Source organism: Dipteris shenzhenensis, chromosome 30 (genome assembly GCF_047967505.1).
Source record: "Dipteris shenzhenensis isolate YYH24624 ecotype China chromosome 30, Dip_SZ_1.0, whole genome shotgun sequence".
In the NCBI taxonomy this organism is placed as follows: domain Eukaryota; kingdom Viridiplantae; phylum Streptophyta; class Polypodiopsida; order Gleicheniales; family Dipteridaceae; genus Dipteris; species Dipteris shenzhenensis.
The window spans coordinates 49,471,086-49,496,488 of record NC_141625.1 but is presented as its reverse complement, the minus strand read 5'-3'; the positions used below and the strand labels follow the sequence as shown (position 1 = coordinate 49,496,488).

General features: G+C 46.9%; 1 protein-coding gene across 4 annotated transcripts in view; it reads right to left on the bottom strand.

The window, feature by feature from the left end:
• Nucleotides 1-25,403, bottom strand: part of LOC147882264 (structural maintenance of chromosomes protein 6A-like) — a 150,043-nt gene that overhangs the window by 72,160 nt on the left and 52,480 nt on the right. For all 4 annotated transcript variants that reach the window (XR_015543942.1, XR_015543941.1, XM_087401568.1 and 1 more), the window contains exons 13-15: nucleotides 25,143-25,247; nucleotides 11,706-11,875; nucleotides 436-538 (exon numbers count right to left, since the gene is read on the bottom strand). Coding sequence is in view for 2 of the 4 variants with exons in the window: in XM_087401568.1 (XP_087257694.1) it covers nucleotides 436-538; nucleotides 11,706-11,875; nucleotides 25,143-25,247 (378 nt within the window). In the remaining 2 variants the exon portion in view is untranslated. The remainder of the gene's footprint in view (nucleotides 1-435; nucleotides 539-11,705; nucleotides 11,876-25,142; nucleotides 25,248-25,403) is intronic.

Sequence of the window (25,403 nt, the reverse complement as noted above, 5' to 3'; positions counted from 1 at the left end):
TAGAATATATGGTCTATAATGTCCAAGCACTTTATGACAGGTTCCACACATATTGCACCAAGAACTCACATTTGAGGGGGGATTCTTACATTTATTTTTATTTTCCATGTCAGGATTTAGATGGAATCACTTATTGTTTAGCAAATCAATGGGCAAAAGTATTGATAATCGCTTATCTATACCACAATTAATTTTGACTTTCACATAAAATAAGTTTCAAGGCGAAAAACAATATACCTTTGTACAACTAGAATATATCCAATCATACAATTTTCAAGGAGAAAAACAAGCATAATATTGTGAAATTGAGGCTGTTCGGTTATGTTATCATATATATCCATTAATCTCTATTTCTAACACATCATATAAGCTGTACATACATTCAGCACTTCAAGACTTTATCATGAACTGCACTTTTAACATGACAATTTGTACCTGGTCCACAAGGACATTCATAATGGTAGGCGTTTCAACATGAAGAACTGACTTAACGGTAACTAGATTCCTGTCTGGCATCATGTGTAGAGGCATGTCGTGCCTGTAGACAAGCATAGTTCTCACGTCAAGTAGAAAAACGAAAAAGGGCCGCATGATATCTCCCTTTCTTTGTAGTTATAAGAGTAGAATTCCCCTCTAACCAAACCTTCACTGAAACAGATAACTAAGCAACCCACACTCCCTGGAAACAAAATCATTGAATACATCACAAATTTGATCATAAAACAAAAGGATATACATTGATCAAAAATACACTTGCACACTAGAAACCTTAAGACCCCCACTACGCCCCAGAGAAAATAAAATAAATCAAAAACTTGCAAATATTAGGAATACAACGTAAACACAGATGTGGCATTCACTTCTCAAGAGTCCACTCAAGGATGCAAACCCAACAATTTCATGCAATAACATGTACTAGATGAAATGAGAACCCTAAATACAATAAAGAGAGAGAGAAAAGTAGGTGCACACATATACAATGTTACAAATTCATGAGGGAAGAACAAATAAAGAGAGAGAGAAAAAAGTGTTCATTGATAGTTAAGCATTGATAGCTGAAAGTGTTCATTGATGGCTGAAAAGAAAGGTGTTCTAAGCAGTGATATGGACACCATGTCCCATAAATTGTCCTCTAGCAAGACATGGGACGTTACCGAAAAAGAGGAATCGCATCCCGTGCCTCAAGCCCCTCTAACCCAACCTCATACACGGCCCACAAACGGGAATTGTACGGGGCAAGAACATCTCTGATAATATCTTCTCATCATTTGAATGGGTCCAAGAGAGTCATAAGACCCTTGCCATCCTTCTGCTCGACTTTGAGAAGACCTATGACATGGTGGACTAGAGATCTTGGAGGAAACTCTGCGAAGTGTGGGCTTCTCTGAGCACTAGATCATAAGAGTTTCCTCGCCTTTATCACTCATCCCACAATAGGTTCTCACTCAAGGTGGCAAAAGAGACAAATTTCAAAATTGTAGGTCGGTCCTCTAAAGGATGCCTACTTGCCCCCTATCTTTAACTCTTCATAGTAGAGGCAATTGAGTCAATTCATTCGATCACAGACAAAGATTTCTGAAACGTCTTGCAAATGCGGAGGGTCTTCTTGACTACAAGCTTGCGAATGACACAAATATATTCTTAGAGGCCTCTCAAGAATTACACTGCTTCAAAGCACCTTTGGAGGAGAGTTGTCTTGCAGCAAGCGCTCTCATCAAATAACACAAATCCTATCTGATTTTGGGTCAATGATGTAGGCACACAAAGATGGGAAAATGAGCTTGGTTTCATATGGATAGAGAGAGTCAATACTGCCAGATATCTGGTGTTGCCACTTAGCCCTGGTTCCGCTAGTTAGCACCACTTAGTCCTACTAAAGCTACTCAAGACTAAAGGACATTTAGTCCTAAGTCGTTTGGGCCATATAGTGGCCACCATAGTACTTTCCCATTATCCACTTGCAAGTACACTCCATTGCTTTTTCCCATTATCCACTTGCAAGTACACTCCATTGCTTGTTGTCTACTTCCTTCCATTGCTACAGCTTGCAACGAAGAATGCCATAAGGATGCATTTCACTCTAAATGTAGAGCTTCTTTCTTTGCATAGACCTTAGTCTCCTTCTATGGACTTGGCTTGGGAGATCTTTGACAGTCTCACAGCATGGCAGATTTGGAGATCCAAGTGCACAAAGGCTTAGTTGGGACTTAAAAAACCGATGCCTATCAATCACCCGATGTTGTAGACATCCTCATGGCCACTTGGGGCAAGATTCAAGGCTCCACACATTCCATAATGGCAAGGCCTTCATAAGAGAGTGGAACCAGAGGGCCTTATGGCACTCCCACTCCTTGGATTGGTTAAGAAGCCCAATTTCTTCTCTACATTATTTTGAATAAGGTGTTAACAAGACTTTATCATGTCTCTATGCACTTTGGTCATACTTGATAGAATTCCAAAGGTTCACCTTGGGAAAAACAAGACTATAATCTTCACCACTAACACAGTTCACCTTCTTCATGATTTCATTCACTTGCTAGATAGCCAGTTGAGATTATTATAACCTATGTTTCTTCACAAGACCCAGGTTTACCATGAAACCGGCAACCAAACACACTTCAGCTCCCCAAGGGCTCAGATGGGTTGGCACCCACGTTTTTTATTACGTTTTGGAATATATTTGGAGACTGCGTTACTTCAGCCCTGCAAGGCATTTGTGACTCTAGAATTATACTGATTCATTTACAGAAGGTCACATTCATCTTCATCCCAAAATGGGGTTGCAGAATTTTAATTTCTCAATGGAGGCAAATTACTCTCTTGGGCACCTTTTATAAGATTTTGGCCAAAGCTATCAGGTTGAGCTTCCAGCCCATCCTTCCAGACCACATCAATGTTACGCAGACAAGCTATGTAAAAGCTGAAGCATCATTAATGATATATTTTCATTTTGGAAGGCCTCACATTGGGCTATGCAAAGTGGTCAAAGGCTGTCCATTCTACTCTTGGATTTCGAGAAAGCATATGACAAAGGAGATTGGGGTTTCCTAAAAAGCATTCTTTAATGCTTTGGATTCTTAGATTCCTGGATTAGAGGAGTTTCCTCCTTGTACAAATCAGCCCACAGCCAGGTGTTGATTGGAGGAGAAAGGGGAAAGAGATTTCAGATTTCTAGATCAGGATGCCCCCTTGTGTATTTTATTTGTGGCTGAAGCAATGAGCATATTTGAGATCTCAAGCAAACGTTATTGGGCTGAAAATTCAGGATGAGGAGCTCCTGGATATTGAGCTGGCTTAACTCTGCACCATCTCAATAGACTGCCCATTTGCCTTCGTTTCTAGCCTTGAAAACCTTCTTGAGGCCCTCCTTGCATTGCTCAATCTACATGTGGGTGAGATCCTCATTAATGAACACTATGGTTCCCTTCAAACTGGCCCTTTTACCAAGGATCTCCTGCCAAATTTTTGCATCTCTCACCTTGATGATGAGGGGACTCTCCCTTGTATCATCACTCCAAACTCACACTTTCCTCCTTCAAAACCAGCCTATGATCCACTAACAACACTTCTAGATAAGCTAGGAGCATGATACTGCTGTTTTTTTTTAATGCCACTCCACAAAACCTCAATTCTTTTTTAGCAGCCTTGGATCTATTTTCTTTGGTAGCAGGTGCACACATTAATTGGAATAAATCCAATGGCTTTTGATTAATGACCAGCACACTCCAGATTGGGGGCTGATTTCGGTTTCACTTGGATTCAAAGGGGTGTCTCTGTCCAATATTTGGGCTGCTAAGTTAGTATGGGCATCTCGCCTTTGCAGCAATTCACCTCACTATTAGAGAGTATGAGCCTTGAGAAGGAAACTCTTGTTTTGGAGCTCAGCCAAACTTGAGCTGGCTTCTATGGTGGCGGTGGTCAACCAAGTACTACTGGCCACATCATGGTTTGTTTGCTCTTGTTGGAGTCATTCTAGAGACTGCATCACTCAGCTCAAAAGGCTAGTAAGGAATTTTCTTTGGAGCGGTCTAGATGGTTTATCACACACCAGAGCCAGGGTTGCTTGGGAGACCTTGATCCTACCCAATATCGAAAGAAGGGGTCTTGGTGCCCTGCATCAATCCATTCCCAACCCCAAGGTCCCACTACAAATACTTTATGGGGACGCCTCCATAGAGCCAAAGCCTCCACGAGCCCAAGGAAATGTGACATGGGTTAGGGTCTAGGTACCATCTTGAAGACAAAAAACACTCCTCCACATGACCTACAACCTTGATAGGCTGAAATGCAATATGCATCCGTCGATCTAGACAACTTGCCCCTAGAGTGAACATTAAACACCAAGGCATCCCCATCTGATCCTCGTAGTCCTACAATCTAAAGTGGAATCCTCGATCTTGTAAAGGCTCCTAGCCAAATGTCTTGAAAATGAAACCCGTCGCCCAAAAAAACCCAATCCAAGGATATGGCTGCATCGATCTATTGGATCCTTGCACTTTCTCTGAGGTGACTTACTAACTGGAGTCTATGATCATGTGGAAGGCTTTTGAAGTCCTGCCAAAAACCCACAGAGGAAACATGACCCCTCTCCCAACTAGACCACTGCATATAGTGAGAAGTGCCGAGTGGCTTGCCATAATCATCAACTATATTGTCATTCCATATAATGGGCTGCCTACCGGCCTCTTCTCAAGAGGAAGGGTGATCTCTCTGAAGAGTACTCCTGAAGCTAGCCCAAGCTTTCAAAATAGCAACCATAAGCAATGCCTGGAGAGCAACTCAGCCTTACAAGCTGGAAGCTTGCCAAAGGTCTTTATTGGGAGAACTTTCAAATTTTCACTAATTTGTAAAAATCCTTTTTAAAGTGACTCTGGAAATCCCTCTATAGAAAATATATCTTTCTTTTGGCTTTCTATTCATGGAGGGATTGCAGTAAACCAGTCACGGTCCAGGTTAGTTGTTGCCTTTCTGCTATTCAGCATTGTTTATGAGACTGCAAACAGGATAGGATCATCTGGAATTGCTAGATTATTGAGCACCTTCATGCATTCCCCTCTTTTCATGACCTGGGGCTCGGTAGCTTGGCTCTCTCTTTCAAGGCTCACGTATTTTTCGAGAGACGTGACTCTTCGTGTTCCCTCTCGGTTGACAACATTTGGTTGAGACATGCTTCCGGTTATGTTGCCCTTTTTGTATCAAAGATCCTCATACAAAGATACAAATTCATCAAACCCATAGCCAAACAAGAATCCTAATAACACGTGATCACAAATGCCTTCTTCACACGAGGGAAACCCTCATTGAGTAGACATAGCTGAGCCCGTTCCTAGAGACACCAATCCTAAAGAAGGTTAGACAGAAATTTCTTGATTGAAACGACTGCTGCTGCTCCCCTTCCCTTCTCTCCCTTGCTGCCCTCCCTCTCCCCCCTTCCAGCTCCCCCCTTCTTCAACCTCCCTCCTCCTTCAACCTATCCCCTACTTCTTTTGACTTGCTCTCTCTCCTCTCTCCCTCCTTCCTTCACCCTCTCCCTTCAGGTGTACCCCCGTTTTTTGGGGTCTCCTAGGCATCAGGAAAGTGGACGGAGTTTTTTTTTTTTGTGTTTGAGTCAGCCTTCCCCACCTCGATTGACGAATGGGCTCCCATTCAGTCAATCCGTTACCGCACACACCAGCCGCAAGAATCGTCACATTTTCAAAAGACGAGCTGCAGCAGTTGCAAAAGGACTTGAAGCATGAGGGTTCCACGACTCTCTTCGCACGCATCTTTGGTTCACACCCCTCCAGATCACAGGCTAGAGATTGGATGCTTGCGGCGCTTCCCCGGAGCTCGCCCCCCACCTTAAGGATGTTCGTTTGTTGGGACGAGGTTTCTTTCAGGTGTGCCTAGACTCCCCGGACATCACAAGAGACTTGCTACAGGGTGGGTTTCTATTTCTAGGCTACAAGAGGATTTTTTTGTTTCCCTTTCAACTGGGCTTTGACCCAGTTAAAGAGGACAAGCAGGGAGTTTCTATTTTCATCAGGTTCCCTAGTCTCCCCTCAGTTTATCACCGACTTCTTTCAATTATTGGCGAGAGGTTTGGTGTGGTAGCAGGCCCCCTCTTCCTAGCGAGCCCTCTTCGGCTGGTAAGGCGGTCAGGATGGATGGGGTACCCAAGGTTAGGGTCATTGTCTAGGGTCCTAATATTTCAAATGACCACATCATGCTAGAGCGACCTGATGGGTCTATCTTCCACCAGAGATTTGAGGTTGCAGGTAGGCAAGACTAGTGCAAGATTTGCAGATCCCTGGTCTCCCCTCAGTTTATCACCGGCTTCTTTCAATTATTGGCGAGAGGTTTGGTGTGGTAGCAGGCCCCCTCTTCCTAGCGAGCCCTCTTCGACTGGTAAGGCGGTCAGGATGGATGGGGTACCCAAGGTTAGGGTCATTGTCTAGGGTCCTAATATTTCAAATGACCACATCATGCTAGAGCGACCTGATGGGTCTATCTTCCACCAGAGATTTGAGGTTGCAGGTAGGCAAGACTAGTGCAAGATTTGCAGATCCTCGGGGCACTTCGCCAAAGATTACCCAAAGAAGAAAAAGAGGCCCAAAAAGCAACCAGCTCGTACTAGCTTACGACAAAGCGCACGAGCAAGACCTACCGGCTCCACAGGCACCGCCTCACACACGGGCTCCCCCCATCCTAGGGCTACTCGAGTCCCTCGTGCACCCCGCACGACCTCTGGCCCACGGTGGGATCCGGTCGCGATTAGGCCCTCTACCTCATATCATACCTCCACCGCTTCAGAGGCTACCCCCTTGGAGCCTCGGGAGGCTAATGCCTTGGAGCCTAGTGTTTAGGAGCCTTCTTCCACTCCACCCCAGGATCAAGCTATACCTCTCTCAGCAGCCCAGGTTGTTGCCACCTCGCCCACAGCACTTCTTGATCAAGACCCAGTACAGGTGCCTCCTTCCGTGGATAGAGGGAAGGGGGTCTTACATTCTCTCCCTGCTTCGGTAGTAATCCTTCGGACCCCCTCCCCAAGACTGGCTCAGCGGAACTCCTTTTCCACTCTGGAGGACCTCTCTGACCTCCAAGATGATGATTTTGTACCTTCCACTTTCAAAGAGCCAGTTATCGGCGTCCCTTTTAAGAGATCTTTCTCTCTCTCACCTGTGGACTTTCCTTCCCTTGGACCTCGTGTGTATGGAAGAAGGTCAACTCCGATGGAGGGTTCTTTTTCCACCACCAGGTCAGGTAAGGTATTCCAACCCGCTTCCTCCCGCCGATGAGGATAGCCAGTTGGAATATACAGGGATTGGGCGCCATCCCTCATCGCCGTCGCAGACAGCTAATCAGGAATCAGCTCCATCTAGGTGTTTCAGGTGGTTCCTTAGACATTCTTTTTCTTCAAGAACACAATTTCCATGTCACAAATTGCTCTGAGTCAAGTAAGTTGCTTTTAGGCCAGACCTTTTGGCTTCCTACCTTGGAAACCAGAGGAGGCACATGTATATCAGTTTCAGATTCTATTCTCCCTCTGGTCATTGGACACGGTACCATCACCCCCTCCAAGGCCCAGTGGGTTTTACTTCTAATCGACGGACGTAAGGTTGGTTTCCTCAACCTCTACGCTCTGAACAACAGATGGAACCATGTTCTATTTTGAAAAGAGTTGCTCTCGTGGACTGACATTGTAGATTCGTGGATTATTGGAGGTGACTTCAACATGGTTGAGGCACCATCTGTATTGATAGATTCTATGTGAATGATTGGGTTCTTGATAGAGGAGGGACAATTTGCATTGCACCTGGTGTTTCCACTTCCGACCATTTTCTGGTAGTTTTGTCTATCTCAGAGTCCCATCTGAGAGGATGGTCTCACAGTATCAGGATCCTTGATGCCTTATACACAGATGAGACTCTCACAAAGGCAGTCTTGGAGATCTGGGTTTCTCACATGCAAAGGGGGGTGGCCGGTCCTTCACATGTGGCCACAGCACTTGCCAGTATCAGCAACTTTTATCACTCTATTGCTAGTGCTCGGCGAGATGAGGTACTCAGGCGGGAGATTGGTATCCGCCGGCAATTGGCAGCCTTGCAGAGGGAAGAGTAGAGACAACCATCAGATGCTTGGATACAGAAGCGCCTTGTTGCGGCAAGGGCTCACTTGCAGACATTGCTTGATCAAAGAGCAGAGTATGCCTTCCATGCACGGGAGTCCTTTTGGATACAGATGAGAGGGAGAGTCAATAAACACTTTTCTCTATACTTGGTCCCAGACATAGTAGAGAGTGTCAGGCAGCTTATTGACTCTGGCGGCGTTTTGCCGTCTCATCTGGATACCGTCATGCACTTAGCGACAGCTTTCTATGCCTCCTTTCTGCAGATCCTTACACACAAGCCAAAGATGTGGCTAGAGATGAAATTTGGCAGAGTTTACCAGTGTTGGTCACACCAGAGATGATATGCTCACTTGATGCACACTTTACCAATACAGAGTTTAGGACTGCTCTCTCCACCCTTCATAAGGGCAAGTGGCCTGGTTCCGATGGTCTTACTCCATCTTTTTTTACAGCTTTTTGGGATATGATAGGTGATCATATTACTTCAGCCCTGCAAGGCATTTGGGACTCCGGTGAGATGCCTGACTCACTGACCGAGGGACTCATACACCTTATCTCGAAAGGTGGCAACAGGAATTTTGTATCCCATTAGAGACCCATCACTCTTTTAGGCACTCTATATAAAATCCTTGCCAAGGCCATCAACATCCGATTGCAGCCCCTTCTTCCAGACCTCATCCATGATACTCAGACAGGCTTTGTGCATGGCAGGAGCATATTTGATAATATTTTTTCCTTTTGGGAAGCAACAGAGTGGGCTATGCAAAGCGGGCAGAGGCTGGCAGTTCTACTCTTGGACTTTGAGAAAGCCTATGACAGATTAGATTGGGGTTTTCTTGAGAGGGCACTCTTCTACGATTTGGATTTTCAGATGCATAAATTATAGGGGTGGCCTCCCTTCACAAATCAGCCCACAGCCAAGTTTTGATTGGAGGGGTAAGGGGTGACAGGTTTCAGATTTCCAAATCCATTCGTCAAGGATGCCCTTTAGCCTCCTTCCTCTTTCTTTTTGTGGTAGAAGCTATGAGTATCTTCCTTAGATCTCAGGCTGAGCTTCATGGGCTGAGATTGCCCTTGAGACAGGAGTAGGAGCTTCTTGACTGTGAGTTGGCTGATTGCTATTTTTATTGAGGCCTCTTCGCAATCACTTGATTCTTTCCGGACAGCCTTGGATATCTTTTGCTTAGCTGTAGGGGCACACATTAACTGGCATAAATCCTTTGGCTTTTGGATTAGTGATGAGAACACTCCAAGCTGGGGAGTTGACATTGGCTTTTCCTGGATTCAGAGGGGTGTTCCTGTCACATATTTGGGATGCCAGGTAGGATTGGGCATCTCTCCAACACAGCAGTTTGCCCGAGTACTAGAAAGTATAAGGAAAAAGCTTCTTTTTTGGAGCTCATCCAAACTCGACCTTGCATCTAGAGTTGTAGTAGTGAACTAGGTTCTTTTGGCCACCGCCTAGTTTGTGTGTTCTTGCTGATGCCGGTCTGGGAATTACATCACTCAGCTCATTAGACCAATCAGGAATTTTTATGGAGTGGACTTGATGGCACGGAAGATGTTGTAGCGAGGGTGAACTGGGAGACCATTATTCTCCCTACATGTGAAGGGGGCCTTAATATCATTAACCCGGACTTGCAGTGCAGGGCATTGCTTTGTAAGGTGGTGGTGAGGGGAGTCATGCTTGGGCAGGAACCTTGGTTATATGGAGGTGCACCTATCAGGTGCTTGCAGTGGGACCCAGGAGAGTGGGAGTGGATAGATCATGGGCACCGAGAGAGGGGAATTCCCTTCTTTCGTTTCACGGTTGGTAATGCCAAGAGATTTCAGCTGAACAGTAGGGGTTGGATTCCCTCCAGAGCCCCCCATTGGGACAGCTTCTTCATCACCGCAGATTTGCGTAGAAATTTCTGGAGGAGGCTCTGGAAATCCCTCACAAATAGAAAGATCACTCTTTTCTTTTGGCTTTCTATTCATGGAGGGATTGCAGCAAACCTGTGGAGATCACAATTTGGGGCTGATCCCACTTGCCCTCGCTGTCATTCTACAAAGAAGTCAGTGCGACATTGCCTTTGGGACTGCACTCAGGCGAGGACTGTTTGGAAAGGGGTTGCTCGGATACTCAACATTTTTCATACTTCCCCTTTCTTCATGACTTGGGGCTCGGTCGCATGGTTATCCCTTACTGGGCCCCAGATGTTTTATGAGGGTGAGCCTTCTTCTTGGGCACTCTCGATCCACTGGCAGGTGATAGAGCCCTGCTCTCTTCAGGATGTACCACTTACTCCCTTCAAAGCTTCACATGCTTCAATGGACACCTCTTGGGAGATTTTGGCTAGCATTTCCTCTTGGCACATTTGGAGAGCCAGATGCACAGAGGCCTTGGATGGCACCCAGATACACCCATCACAAGTGTTCACGGGTATTTAGAGTGACAAGGTTCACACTTTGATAGCCATATGGGCTAGCATGAAGGGCCCTTCACGGGCAGCCTCTTCTAGGAGGACTGTATTTCTTCCAGTTTGGAGGGGTTCTCCCTTTTTCTCAAAGGTTTCTATCGGATTCAGATGGCACTATCAGCCCCAATCCTTTCTTTTTGGCTCTTGAGCTTTTCATGCATTGCATGGTGTATCCCGTATGGAGCTTTCTCTAACGGTTTTCAAACACACGCACCTGGATGCACACGCGCGTGTGCATTCAATTGTATACATAGAAAGAGAGATTTGCTAATGTACGTGGAAGGCCAGGTGGGTCTTACGATACTAAGTTAGAACAAGTTCGAGAGAGAGAGAGAGTTTTTTACTTCGTAGGAACAATCCCAAGACGCACACAGTAGGCGTATCCGAAGTCGACCACAAGGATCGAACACACACACACGACATGAACCAGAGCCTCAACCACCAAGACCCACGCGGGTTTTACAAAACTTGATGGAGAAAAAACCCATGGTAGAGGAATTAGGTGTTTTTACCATGCACGTAAAGATCCAATGGAAAGTGAAACTGAAGCTGAAATCTAAACATGCTTTGATAGTGTGTGTGTAGTCCTTCTAGAGATCCTGCCATGTATCAGCCATGAGTGGTCTGATCTACAGTCCTCCACTTATATCTGGTGGAGATTCAATGTAAAAAGATGTATCCACTGTATAATCTGTATATGTAAACACACACACAAGTTTCAACCACTTCTGGTATCGTAGTGAACTTGCACATAACAAAGGTTAGCACCAACTGATAAGTACAATTCCTATTAAAAACAGCTACCCTAAAGAAACCGTGTATTACTTTGACATGCTCAGTCTGAAATTCTTTTATAAAAGCCAGCTAGAAAAAAAGATTTGGTAGATATGCTATTAAAGAAAAGCATCTGGAATGCGGAAGTGGAAGAATATAGCATTAATTCCTGATCTTAGCATAACAAATTCAAACAAAGTTCATAGGGACTTCAATTGGCAAGAAAAAATGAGATCCCTCCTCACATCAGCAGTACATGAATCACCGGTACACCCAAACAGAATGCGAAGCCACATAAGTGTTGCTTTGAGATGTCATTGATTGTAAAGGACACTTCCATCAAGAAGTCAAGAGCTTACAAAGGCATGGCGTGGTCGCAAATGATAATCTGCAAATGATGATAGCCACAAGACTTTGCACAGTCACGCAGGACAAGCATGTCTTTGTGATTTGTCACAATGAATGCATTCAACAATTTCCCAACGGCAGCTTCAACGGCTAGCGCCCAACTGTCATCCGCAATTAAGGCCTGCAAGAGATTATACACGGCAGCTCAAGACAGCTCAACACTCAAATCAGATCTATAAGCTGGTCCCCAACTGGTATCCCTGATGAGGAATGACTGTGAAATACAAACCCCTAACTAGTCAAAATAAGCTGCTCTAATTTTTGTCTTCACTTGGATCCAGGCCATCTCCAGTTCCTTCAAAAGAAACTGTCATTACCTTTTTGGATCCCACAATTTATTGCATTCAATGGTCCCATTTTTTTAATTTCCACAAAATGCATTTCCACAAGGAGCCATTAAGGTTGAGAGAAGCACAACTGATACAGCAGAAATGCCTAGTAGAAGTTGAAAATTTTTCATAAAAGGGGAAGAAGGTGGACTTCATCCACTGGCCATTTAGTTGGATGCATACCCATAAAACAATTACACAGCAATGAAAGATTATCTTCACAGAAGTAACATCTTCTGCTGATCAAGAAATCTCAGAGTCAAGAAATGACTGAAGTGATCAGCTAAGAAGCATGTTTAAACCAATATGCAGCACTACCGCAGTAATACTGCCTAGTTACACAGTTTTGCTTGTGATTGGTGGCCTTACGCAGGCTCATTTGATATCTAGGTAAATGCAGCTCCAAGGCTATTTTTATTGAAAGCTCTAAAGCTCAATCAGGCATGCAATCTCTCCCATGAACAACCATCAACTGGAGACCGCAGATCGTCAAAGTAGAATTGGTGGCCCAGAGCCACAGCCAAGCACAGGTGAGAGAAAAAGAGGACCATCATGCTTGCTACAAATGGTGTAAGAAGTTGTCTAGGCAAGCATGCAGCCATGCAAATGGTTTTCTAAAGCTTCAGAAGAAGGGACCTCAAACCCATAACTAATCCCTTTGAGGACGCTCTAGGAGCGGGAACATTCCTGGAACGTTACCAGGGAATGGGAATGTTCCGGGAACATTACCATCATTCCAGGAATGTCGAATGCAAGAATGGGAACGTTTCAGAAAGGGGGGACGGGACTGGGAACGCCACGTCATATGACATGTCATCAAATCACATGTAAATATACCAAAATATGAAAAGAAAGCTTTAGCAGCACTAAACTTTCCATTTCAGATTTAAACTTTTGAAACCACACAAAAGTCCATAGAAAACTGAGATGTTCATTCATGAAGATGCTTGCAATGTGCATAAGGCATTATGCCACAGAAGTGCTGAGAGAAGGGGGGGGTGAGAGAAGGGGGAGATAAATTAGAAGAGGGGGAGAGTGGAGACAAGGAGCTGAAAGAAGAGGGAGAGTGGAGAGAAGGGGGGGCTAAGAGAAGGGGAAAGAGTGGAGAGGGTTCAGAAATGGGGGATAGAGTGGAGAGAAGGGGCAGAGAGTGGAAAGGGCTAAGAGAAGGGGGCTGAGAGAAGGGGGAGAGAGTGGGGAGAAGGGGCTGAGAGAAGAGGAAGCTGAGAACTTAGAAGAGGGCTGAGCGGGTAGGAGAGGGCTGAGAGGGTAGTGCAGGAGCTGGAGGGTAGTGCATAAGCTGAGTGTGCAGGAACAGAAATGTTTACCAGGCCCATGCAGTGCCACATACTGGAAAGCCGGGGTTCCAGGTTTTCTGGACGTTCCAGACGCATTCGGGTTCCCCCTTCCTTCGTGAAATGTCATTCCAGAAGGGGAATGCCATTCCTTGGTAGCTATGCCTCTCTCTCCGCCAAGCATAAACAACATGAACAACTGTCCTAGGAGCGAATAGGACTGCACGGTTTTAGGGTGAACTGTCGGCCTTACCCCTTCCTGAATAATTGGTTTCAAGGAGCTCAGAAATGAAAAGTGACCACACTATTGCAGCGTGGCATATTTGGTGTGATTGCGGGGCACACATACGAGGCTCACATAAGCTTAGGTGAGCAATGCAGGTCAAGAGTTTTGGAGGTGCCAAGGAGGTAGAAGAACAACCTTTTGAGTGTACAAGTGTCCACGTCTAGTCACTACTCAGCTGATAGAGTGCGGTACATTAAATATCTCTTCTGTCTTAATTGTGTTCGCACTAAACGGGAAACTATCTTGCTAGTTCCACATCTCTCGCTTGTACTGTGTACATTATCTCTGTACTTTCGCACATCTACATAGTACACATTAAGGAAAATGAAGTTTGGATTTGAAGTTACCGCTGTGTGATTCCTCGACTCCATATACTCTTGGGTAAGCTTCCACTGCATGGGAGAGGAGAGTTGGCCTAAGCAACAACCTCTCTCTCTACTCTATCTTTTCTAACATGGTATCAGAGCCATCAGGTGATTCACAAGTGGTGGGAGCTCGAAGGCAAGAACCTTGGGAAAGGAGACCCTGGTTCAGCTCATGGAAATCAACTTCTATGTCCAAAGATTGGGACTTCTGTACCTATCCTCATCGGCGAGCCTACTGACATCCACAATCCCTGAAGGAAGGAGTCTCTCCAGACATCGAGATGATCCCGATTTAGGAAGAAGAAGAAACCGTGTACGATTCAGGCGAACTCCCCTAAGCCATTCATTTCCGCTTCATGGATCTCCGGTATCTGATTCCACATTTTAGGGAATTGGGTAAATTGGATGGGTCCAATTATCGTTTGTGGAAGATGAAGGTTCGTAATCATCTCCAACCACTGGGATTACAGCTGCAGTTGTGGTACCGGCTGATCATGTATAATTGAGAGATTGGGTACACAGGATGCAGAGGCCCTGGCCAACAATATTGGCACCACTACAGATTCGGTGTTTCCTCACATTCAGCTTGCGACCACTTCATTTTCTGCATGGACCATCTGTCAGGACACGTGTGAGATAATAAATGATGCGAGGATTCTGGACATCAAGATAGAGTTGTACAACTTGTAGATGGATGAGGGGGATTCGGTTCAAGAACATGCCACCAAAATGAAGGTGATTAGAGTCAAGCTCTCTGTTGTTGGTCAAGAAACAGACACAGCTCGGATGGCAAGGACCTTGCTTGGGATAGGTCTAAGGAGTTACAAAGGGTTCATCACAACTATGATAGCTGTGCGACAGCACACACCGGTGATTTTTGCCTCTGCTCTTGCAGGACGAAGCTCGAGAAAAGAAGTAAGGCGGAACTGATGACAAAGGTTTGTATGCCAAGGGCAAAGGCAAAGGCAAAGGCAAGGGTAAGCCTGGTGACCGCAAACCCCAAAACAACAAAAAGAAGAGTCACATATCTGAGAATGACGGGGCTGCTTCTGATGGTGAGAATAAGAAAAAAAGAACGCCATGAAGTGCTCTAAGGCCTTGAAACAGTAGTCTCAATGAGATATCCTGTGGGAGTTGAAGGAGACATAGCATGAAGAAGAAGGCGACCAATCAGGATTCAGATGAGTCAACTCCAAAAGCTAATGTGGTAAAGGCAAAACTAATGTTGGTGACATCTCCATGTGTCACTGAGGTAAAGTATGCAAACCTTGGCATTTTACCAAGTATGTCTGACATTGAGAGGTGGTCTAGAGAGGAGCCTATAACCTTTGTGAAAGTGAAGGACAGCAATGCGTGCTTGGGTTGATCTGGGTACTTGGCTGGTATCACTAACATGAGGAATGCGTGCTTGGGTTGATCTGGGTGCTTGGCTGGTATCACTAACATGAGGAAAGAGTCCTTGGAAGGACCTAAGAACTCATGATCAGATGGGAGCTATGATACTGAAGGGGGCATTCCAAGATTACACATGATAGCCTGCATGGTTTGCTTTTAGAGCAAGCAGACAAGCAGGTGGATCATCTAGTATGTGCATTCATTGTTTAGTCATTTGAACCTTAATAGCATGCTTTGGGCAGATTCTGTGCTTTACATTTCTCAGGTGTTGAGAGATTGGAAGGTGTATGCCTTTGTGGGAGTCGGAGGGGGAAGACTTTATGCTTCTCCGAAGCTCAGCTACCAGGTGCTGGAAGGTGGACATGGTGGACCTGTTGAAGCCTCAGTGGTGAAGACAGGGACATCTACAGGAGGAAAAAATATGCTGAAGCCAGAAGAGTACTTGCTTGAGAGGTAATTGGGAGCTCATGCTCAGGCCGTGTGTGCCAGGATGGTTCTCTTGTGTAGGACTAGATCTGGAGGAACACAAGCCGCTGGTTGAAAGACCTAAGGATGACGACGACTCCAAGTTGTTCTAGAGGGCTTCTCCATGGGAGCTGATGGACCATTCGCATCAACGTGTAGGGATTGGCTCACAATGTGTCAGTGAGAGGGGGTGTTGGGATGGTCACCTCCCCATCTGTGAGCCCACAAATGACAAGTGCATGGGGGAGGTGGACCAGAAAGAGTTAGGATCCATATGGGCTGTAAGAAAGCCTGCCACATGGGCAGGAAAAGAAGGCTGCCACATCGGCAGCATATAGGCTGCCATGGGCAGCATTTACACAAAGAATAAGGAGAAAACAGGGCAGCCGAATGGGCAGAACATTGGTTGCCATGTGGGCACCACACAAACTGTATAACTGGCGGCTTGTAGAGACTCATGGTGGACAGATTACGTACGGATCAGAAGCAGGGCCATCAGAGGATGCACAGAGCATCTGGCACAGTTGTATGGGCCTGGAAAGATCCTGGAACAGGTCGCCTACAGCGTGGGAACCAGCAGGAACGGTAGGTGCAGGTGGCACCTATGTATGGAACTGTACGGGTGCCTGGAGAGGTCTGGAACAGAAGCAAAAGGTGCTGGAACAGTAGCGCAGCAGTCTGGGACAGGTTGCACAGGCGTACAGACCCTCGAAAGGGATGAACCAGGTGCAAATAGACTGCAGCAGGTCCAGCAGACAGGTGGGGTGCTAGGAGCAGGCATGAGACTGCTAGACATGGAGTCAAGACCAGGTATGGACCTAGAAACGACCTGGGACAGGGCAGAAGAGGCCTAGGCCAGTGGCAGGTGCCACGTGGCCAGGCGGGTCAGCAAAAGGCTGACAGACCCAGTCGGTTTTCACAAACTGGGGGGTCAGCTGTCAGGGCTGATACAGATAGCTCTTTTGGGGCTCCTTTGGGGAAAAGCAAGCCCATTCAGGGCTTATACAATCCAATTGATGAGCAACTTTAGTAGCAGTCCAGCCTGCTTCAAGGTACCATTCGGGAAGATATTGGTGCAGCAAGGGAAGTGGTTGACTGCAGGAAACAGAGAGCTCAAGGGCCTTCACCATTGGCCACCCTCACAGCGGCAAGGAAGACATCATCACAGAGGAGACTTGTGCCTCAGTTTGGGCTGCCCTCAAAGCAGCAGGGAGTTCACGGATCCACAGCAAGCACTGCCTCATGAGACGCTGTCCAGGAGGATCAGTCGGAAGATGTGATTGTGGGACACAGATATGAGGCCCACACAAGCTCTAGGTGAGCAACGCAGGTCGAGTGTTTTGGAGGTGCCAAGGAGTAGGAGAACAGCCTTTTGAAAGTGCAGGGGTCCACATCTAGTCAGCACTGAGCTGATAGTGTGTGGCACACTGAATATCTCTTTTGTATATGATGGTGTCCACATTGGACGGAAATCTATTTTGATGGTTCCACATCTCTCTCTTGTGCATAGTCTATTTACTTTCTGCACATCTGCATAGTACACATTAAGGAAAGTGAAGTTTTGATTCGAAGTTACCATTGTGTGATTCCTAGGCTCCATAGACTCTTGGGTTAGCTTCCGCTGCGTGGGAGAGGAGAGTTGGCCTAAGCAAGAAACCTCTCTCTCTGATCTATCCTTTCTAACATTACCTAGAACTGATTTGGGAATGAGTAGTGGGGATCATCCTAAAATGGATGGTTGGACGGAAAGAGACAACCAAACTGTAGTGGATATGTTGAGAGCATGTGTACCATTGAGACACTATACATAGAACAGGTGGTTGCCATTGTTGCATTTTGCCTACAATAATAGAAAAAATTTCTCTGAGAAACGAGTCCTTTGAGTTGAGCTATGGCTTGAGACCAGCAAATCCAACTACGGTTGGAATACCTCAGAGAGTGCCTAGTGCAGCAAACTTTGTTGTTTAGATGCGGGAGATGCTAGCGCTTGCAAGAGCCAATATTTGCCAAGCTGTGGATAGAGCTAAGAAGTATGCGGATGAAAACAGATCTTTCAAAGAGTTTAAGAAAGGAAAAAAGTTTTTCTCACAATTCCTTCACACTCCAAGTCTTTGACTACAAGAGAGTGTGCGAAGTTATCATGCCAATATTGTGGACCGTGGTTAATTTTAAAACAAATAGGCCAGGTCACCTAAAGGTTGGAATTACCATAAGGTTGTAAGGTGCTCCATGTGTTTCATGTTTCTCATCTAAAACAATTTTTCAACCCAGGTGACTCACTATTGTTTCTTCAAGAGATAGAGGATAATGCAAGGCGCATACTAGTAAGAATCTTGGACCAGGGAACGATGCACGTCCGCAATCGGACAATACCCACGGTGGACACTAATTTGATCATCGTGGAAGCTATGGCTGTCACATCCTGAGACGTCCAATGGCCAACACTAGGACTCGATCTTATGGACAAGAGTCAACAATCGAGATCCACACAAAACTCTTCCCGACAAAGGCTTAGTAAGCCTACATCTTACATTGGCAAGACCTATTATCAACAGATACCACCTCCTCCCAGGAAACCAGTGCAAGATTGGATGGAGATCACATATCTTGAACAGTGACAATCAAGAAGCTAATGTGGGGTTGCTTTTGTTCCCTCTTATTTCAGCTATTGTCATTCATATGTCAAAAACTTCCACTATCTAGACATTATACAACATGAGTTCTCACAAGAAGACTATACATATGGTATACATCAAAGGATCACGCACATTACCACAATATCATACATCCACTAGCATGACAAAGCACTAAGAATAGAGCTGCCTATAGCGCAAGCTTGAGAAAGAAAGAAAGAAAGAAAGAAAGCTTATTAAAGTCTTCGGACGACCAATGGGTCTCTGAGACTATGAAAATCTTGATACAACGAGCTGTGGTAGTGGAGCTACTAAACGAGCGTCCATACCAATGCAAAATGCGAAATGCAAAAATGCAGAATGGCAGTACTAAGTCCTAAGTACAACATAGTCATGTCGATGGTCGACTATATATCAATCTCAGCATCATCATCATCCCCAGCAACAGCAAGATATCAGGATGGATGAGGCAGTGGAGGCATGAAGTCGGCAATAGAGTGTTGTCGGCCACTCAGAGGTGCGGTCCTGGCACATCTCCTGATCGTAGCTCTGCGTCTAACCAGGGCTACTGTGACCCCCGTCGATCGGGCTCCGCGACTCTAAACAAGGAGGCGATGTCTCCAAGTGTGATCTGTGTGTCGACCCTCTGTCTGAGCTGTCGGGTCACGGGCTCTGGGTCACAGTCATGTCGAGGCCTCGTCTCGTTGGGGTCCATGTGATCTAGCTGAAAGAACTCCGTGATAGAGCTCTAAGAGGGATCAACCGAGGAAGAAGTCTGCTCTTGTCTCCGTGCTCGGAGTATCCTCTCGCGGTGTCTAAGTGCCTCATGAATGAAACTTGCTAAACACCACTGGTCTGGGTGGGCTAAAATCCCATAACTATCTTTGAAGAGGCAGTGGAAACATCCTCGGATCTCATAGTACACAGGACACCTGAAAATGAAATGCTCCTCGATCTCAACCTCCTGTATGTCACATAGTGTGCATATGCGCCCCTCCCTGAGTAGTCGCTCTACTCTGCCGCTCTCGATGCGAAGTCTGTGTGAAGAGACCCGGAACTGCCCAAGAGAGATCCTCATCGAGTGGGGTAGGTGAATCTGTGTGTATCCTAGTGGGTCAATGAAACCCTCTGCTGTGATATGTAAGAACTGATCACTGTAGAAGCTAAGCTTCACTGGGAGTTCACTCGGTTCCAACCAGGTCTGAAAAGTGTGTAGCTGTAGTAGATCCTCACGGATAACCTGGTTGACCTCGTGTGATAAGAGGGGAGAGAACAGAGCATCCATGCTATACTGGAAGGAAGGTAGTCTATCCAAGGGGAGCCCCAATCACTTGAACCATCTCTCTGTACGTGCATACCAGCACCTCTGATCTCCTCCTGCTGCAAGTGCCATAGAAGAGTATAGAGCTATCCATGGTAGCCTGCTACGTCCCGAGGTATAATCCCCATATTCCCTAACTCGATACAGATATGTGATGACCTGAAATGCAACATCTAGCTGTAAAGGGGGTGACCCAAAAATCAGCCTAAATGATCTAGTGAGGAACGGATGACTTACCACAAATCATCCGTGATAGCATGAGAACCTGTAGCCGCTCCACACGGGCCCACTTTGTATCCGACAAGTCTGGCCCCCAACAAGGACTGCCATACATCCCCATTGGGCGAGCCAAGGAGTCAAAAAGCAACCCCTTGGTGCGTGGATCTTGAAAGTGTGAGCGGAAGCACTGCCTCTCTAGCCTGGCCAATGAGGCATACCCTCTACTCAAGCGTGCCTGCATGGCGGGTCTCATAGTGAAGCTTGGTCCGGAGAAGATAACCCCAAGATAAGTATATGATGAAACTATCTCAACAGATGACCCCGCAAATGTGAACTGCTCCTGATGCATGTCATGACCTTGGTTTTACCCAGGTTGACCTTCAAATCATGAGACTCACAAAAGGACTGTAATGAATTGGTGTCTCTGAAGCTCCTCTGCTGAGGAAGACAAGAGAGCCACATCATCTGCATAGAGCAAAATCTGGATCAGCGTGCCCGCAAGAGAGCAACCTACACCCCCCTGTGTCTACATCACTATCTCAAGCTCGTCAATGTAGAGGCCAAACAAGGTAGGCGACAAAGGACACCCTTGTTTGACCCCGATGGTACTCATGATCTCGTCTGTCCATCCGGATCCTACCCGAACTCTGCCAGAAACTCTCTCGTAAAGTGCCATGATAGCCCAAATGATCTCCTGGTCATAACCCAAGTCCTGTAGGCGCCGTATGAGGCCGGCTCTCGGGACCGTGTCAAATGCCTTGCGAAAATCCACAAACCAACAATAAACCCTCTGCTTCCGTGACCTCGCCTCCTCGATGATACATCTGAGGGTCAGAATGTGGTCCATGGTTCCATGATCATGCCGGAATCCGGCCTGTCCTGCTACTCTGAGTCCTCGACACTCTGCAAGTCTGCTAACCTCGGAGTTAAGTACTGATAAATAAATCTTGGACATGCCATGTCTAATCATAATGGTCCTGTAGTTCTCCGGGCTCATGGGATCCCCTGCTTTGTGGATGGGTGAGATAGTGTTAATGGTCCAAGTGTGTGGAAATCCCAAACAAACCGCTTCATTAAAAAGCTTTGCTAAGATCGGGGCTAGGAGGTTAATCCCATATGCAATGAACTCAGTGCATAGTCCCTCATGATCCTTCGCTCGCCCATTATAAAGTTTCATTACAGCATCCTTTATCCCTCCTCTAGTGAAGAGGGTGCAGGATGTGGGATGAGGCATGTGTGAGAGACTAGGGACTCGCTGATTTGGGATGTCATAAAGTGTGCATGCATAATTAAACCAGATCTGGGTGTCACTGAGTGGCGGAGGGGACCGTCCTTCAAGAAATCTCCACCAGAAGTCCTTCGAGTTCTAAACAAAATGTTCAGTAGCTCCTCCTCGTTTCGAAGAACGAAGTCTAGTTTCTTCCTCCGTACCAGTCTACGGTATTCACATAGCGTATCTGGTGCGCTCAAAAGACTGTTTTTGGTTTCGAATCTGAGTTGACGACGTAAGGCCTTACACTCATCATCGTACCAACTATTACAGGGTACGGTTCCAAGAGGTGGTGGGCGCGTGGAGCAAGTGGTGTGGGGAAAAGCGTGAATGGCAGCCTCATGTAGTGAGCAGGTGACAAGGGCAGCACGATCCTCTAAAAGGGGTATGAAGTCAATATAAGCGATAAGTATGTACAGACGGCCAGAGTAAGAAGGTGAGTGATCCCGATCAACGCGTATATTGTGGTAGGTGGAGTAAGCACTGAGTGGGGTGGAAGGTGCTGTGCAAAGGGAGGTGGAGATGCGAAAGAAAAGGTATGTATGATCAGCCCCTGGGGGGGAGAGGTGCTACAGTGAAGTCAGTAATGCGAGATGTGAAGACAGGGGATCCCATGATGTAATCAACAACACTGGAGCCCCCCCCATGTGGAAAGCATGTGAAACCACCTGAAGCGGGCCATCTGTCAAGACCATTATAGATAATGAGATCATGTATCCTGCCTAGGTCTAATAGGGCCTGCCCATAGGATGAGAATGGACCTCGCCTGTCAGCCGAAACCCGTAGCATACCTGCCTCCTCAAGGTCAACATCTGTCAGTAGAGTGGAATCATCTCTGAAATCAAGAAGTGGTACCTAACGGGCCCTTGTCCTTGCGTTGAAGTCCCCTACTAGAAGGACTTCTCCGCGGCTAGAAAAGTCAACGATGGATTGATAAAGAGCAGCAAATGGGGATGTCTCATCATCACCTCGAATAACTCTGGCAAAGTGGGAGGTCTCCGAGGGGAAGTGGCAAATTGCGACAAACAGATCCAACTTATCCATGTGTCGTATCCGGATCCAAAGAAATCGGGAATGTGTATCTCTCTGCTCTACTGAAATGATCCCCCGAAGTGTGGATCTGAAAAGGACTGCAACTCCACTTAAACCTCAAACTCCTCATGTACCCCTCGTCTCATCTCTGTAGGCAGACTCCCATGTATATCCACTGACTATTGGAAGAGGACACTCTAGACTCTGATGTATCTCTGTATAGAAGACTATGTCGTGGCCTGTATAGGATTCCGAGAAGTTCCCTGGTTCTGACCATAAGATACCATTACAGTTCCAAATGGTGCAAGACAGGGTCTCGAATATCTGAGTCTCATAGACCCCGCTTCCCTATGTAGGGGAGGGGGCACGTGTCCTACGGGGGCCTGTAAGAAGTCGTCCCTCTCGTACCACTGCCCACTTCCCCTCCTTCCGAGCCTAATCCCACTGCTGCAGCAAAAGCGCCTCTCCTCAACCTGTAGAGATGTGAGGTCCTCATCCATAGAGATCGCTGGCTAATCTCGAAGGACTGACATGCGTAGTAGAGCTGAAAGTCAAGCTTGAGTGTCATGAAATCATATGATCAGGCATTGCTCTCAGTTGGGATCTCTCCCCACCCACCATGCCCTCTCTACCATGTGCTCAGCCACACCTAGGGTAGCAGTCACGAACGCAGTCGCATCTACCATCGGTGTAGCCTCAGTGCGTGGGATCCCGCGTACTCTGATGTTGAGAGCCTTATTGGCTCTCTGCTGCTGCTCCATGAGGGTAGCCGAAACGGTGACCCTTGTGGGTTCCCCTTTGGCCACATCAACCCATCTGCAAGTCTCCTCAATAGTAGATTGCATGCTCGCAATCTGTGCCTCAACCACCGGGGTATTCCCTGGGGCAGTGTGTATGGCTGTGACCTCCTATCGAAGCTGCATGATATCCTGTCTGAGTCCCTGAATAAGACCTGCCTGCTCCCAAATGGCCCTAGCCTGCTCCTGTATAATGCGGCTCTGCTCCTGGTTAAAGCGGACCTGCTCTCGTGCGAAGCGAACCAGCTCCATCTCACGCTCACGGAAACTATGTATCTCCGTGAGTAGGGTCTCACGGGCCTCTGTTGTATCAATCCACCCATGTCCATGCTGAAATTGTGGTGACTGTGGCATGAAAGAGTGGAACTGAGTCCGAAAACTGGACGGTGGCTGAGTGAGGAACGAAGATGACAGTGGAATGGATGAGGCAGTCCCAACAAGGTGTGGGAGGGTGGGCTGACTGAGAGGGAGAGGGGAGAGTGAAGCGTAATGCGGCACAGTATATGACACCTCCGAAGTAGGGGTCATAAGCTGTGCGAGAGCTGTAACAGGAGAAGAGGGAAAGGGAACAACAACCGGTGCCATGGGCATGAGTATGTCCCTGATCGTAGATGTAGATGGAGCTGAGACTGGAACTAGAGCTAGGCCTGAAGCGGGGACTGAAGTCAAAGTAGAGACAGAGATAGAGGGAGCTGAGGTTGGAGCTGAAAACGAAACTGACACTGTAGCAGGAGTTGAGGTTGAGGTTGAGGTAGAGATAGAGGCTGAAGAAGCTGAGGCGGGTCCTACCTTTGCCTTCTTGCTGTCTACCCCGAGTCCAGTTCGGTTGTAACGTGTGTTCACATCCTCCAAATTCAATTGTGTCGTTTGCTTTTTTTTTTTTTTTGTTATTTTCGTCTTTCTTGGCTTTGTCCCCCATTTCTCTTGGGGTGCGGGTGCAGATCTTAGTGTTAGCGTTCAGCTGGGAGCGGGAGCACCGGTTCCCCTCCCATAATGGGAGGCATGTCTAGTGCGAGATGGTGGAGAGGTAGGGCGGAAGCCTCAAGTGGAGAGGCAGCCAAGAGGTGGAGAAGGAGGAGAGGCTAAGAGGCTAAGATGGCGAGGATTTTATAAAAATAAATAATAAAAATAAAGGTGGTTGTGGTTTCCTCTCTTTTTTTTTTCTTTTTTTTTTTCATTCTTGGGTGGAAGGTGGTGAGGGGAGCAAAGAAGGGGGGGGGGGGGGGGGGGGGGCGGTGGATGAGCGGAAAAGGAGGGAGAGAGGTGGCTGAGTGAGGGGGTAGCGGGGAGCGAAAGGTGGCTGAGGGGAGCGAGGGGTGGTTGAGGGGTTAGCGGGGAGCGAGGGGCTGAGAGCTGCGAGGGAGAGCTGAGCGGGAGAGCGTGAGCATAGAGGCAGCGAGGGAGCGTGAGCGTGAGCGAGGGGGCTGAGCGTGAGCATGAGTGAGGGAGCGAGAGCATGAGCAAGGGGCTGAGCGAGGGAGCGGGGAGCGGGAGCGGGGAGCAGCGGGGGGCTGAGCGAGGGAGTGCTGAGCGTGAGCAGCAGGGGGCTGAGCGAGGGAGCGGAGAACGAGAGGGAGCGGGGGGTAGCGGGGGGGCTGAGCGAGGGAGCGCTGAGCTTTCATTCGGAAACAAAGCAACCTATATCAAATGTTCCATACAAGAAACACTAGCTACAGCACTTCTCAGGTCAGGATTCTCATCTTTTTTTGGGCAGCTCCTCCACTACATTCTAGTGTCAAGGTCCAATTTTAAAGACGACATCAATTTATGCATATGCCATCTAGCATTATTTTTCAGGGATTCAGAACTGCATGGTCTTTCAGATAAAGAGGGTGTCATATGACTCTGATCATTATGCTTCCTATATATTCGGGGCTTAGTTGTAACATTATTTTGCAGGCATTCAGAACTGCATAGAGAGGGGAATCTGATCCCTACATTTTTGGGGCCTAGTGCTGCTGCAAAGAAAAGGAGACATTACCACATGTGCACCAACTGGACCTAAAGGAGGCCTCGTAAATTTCTGATATTGCCGTTCTATAGCCTGCAGAAGTCGGAGAACATTATCTCCTCCAAATGCTGTGACCTTCAAACATACATTTGGTATAACTGTTAGACAATAGCTTGTGGAAGGAATCCATACTGAATGTTCAATCAACACAAATTCAATCACAAGTCTATGACGTGCATGCTACACAAAACTTGGAGGCAGCTAAACAACAGAAAGTCCTTATAATGTGCT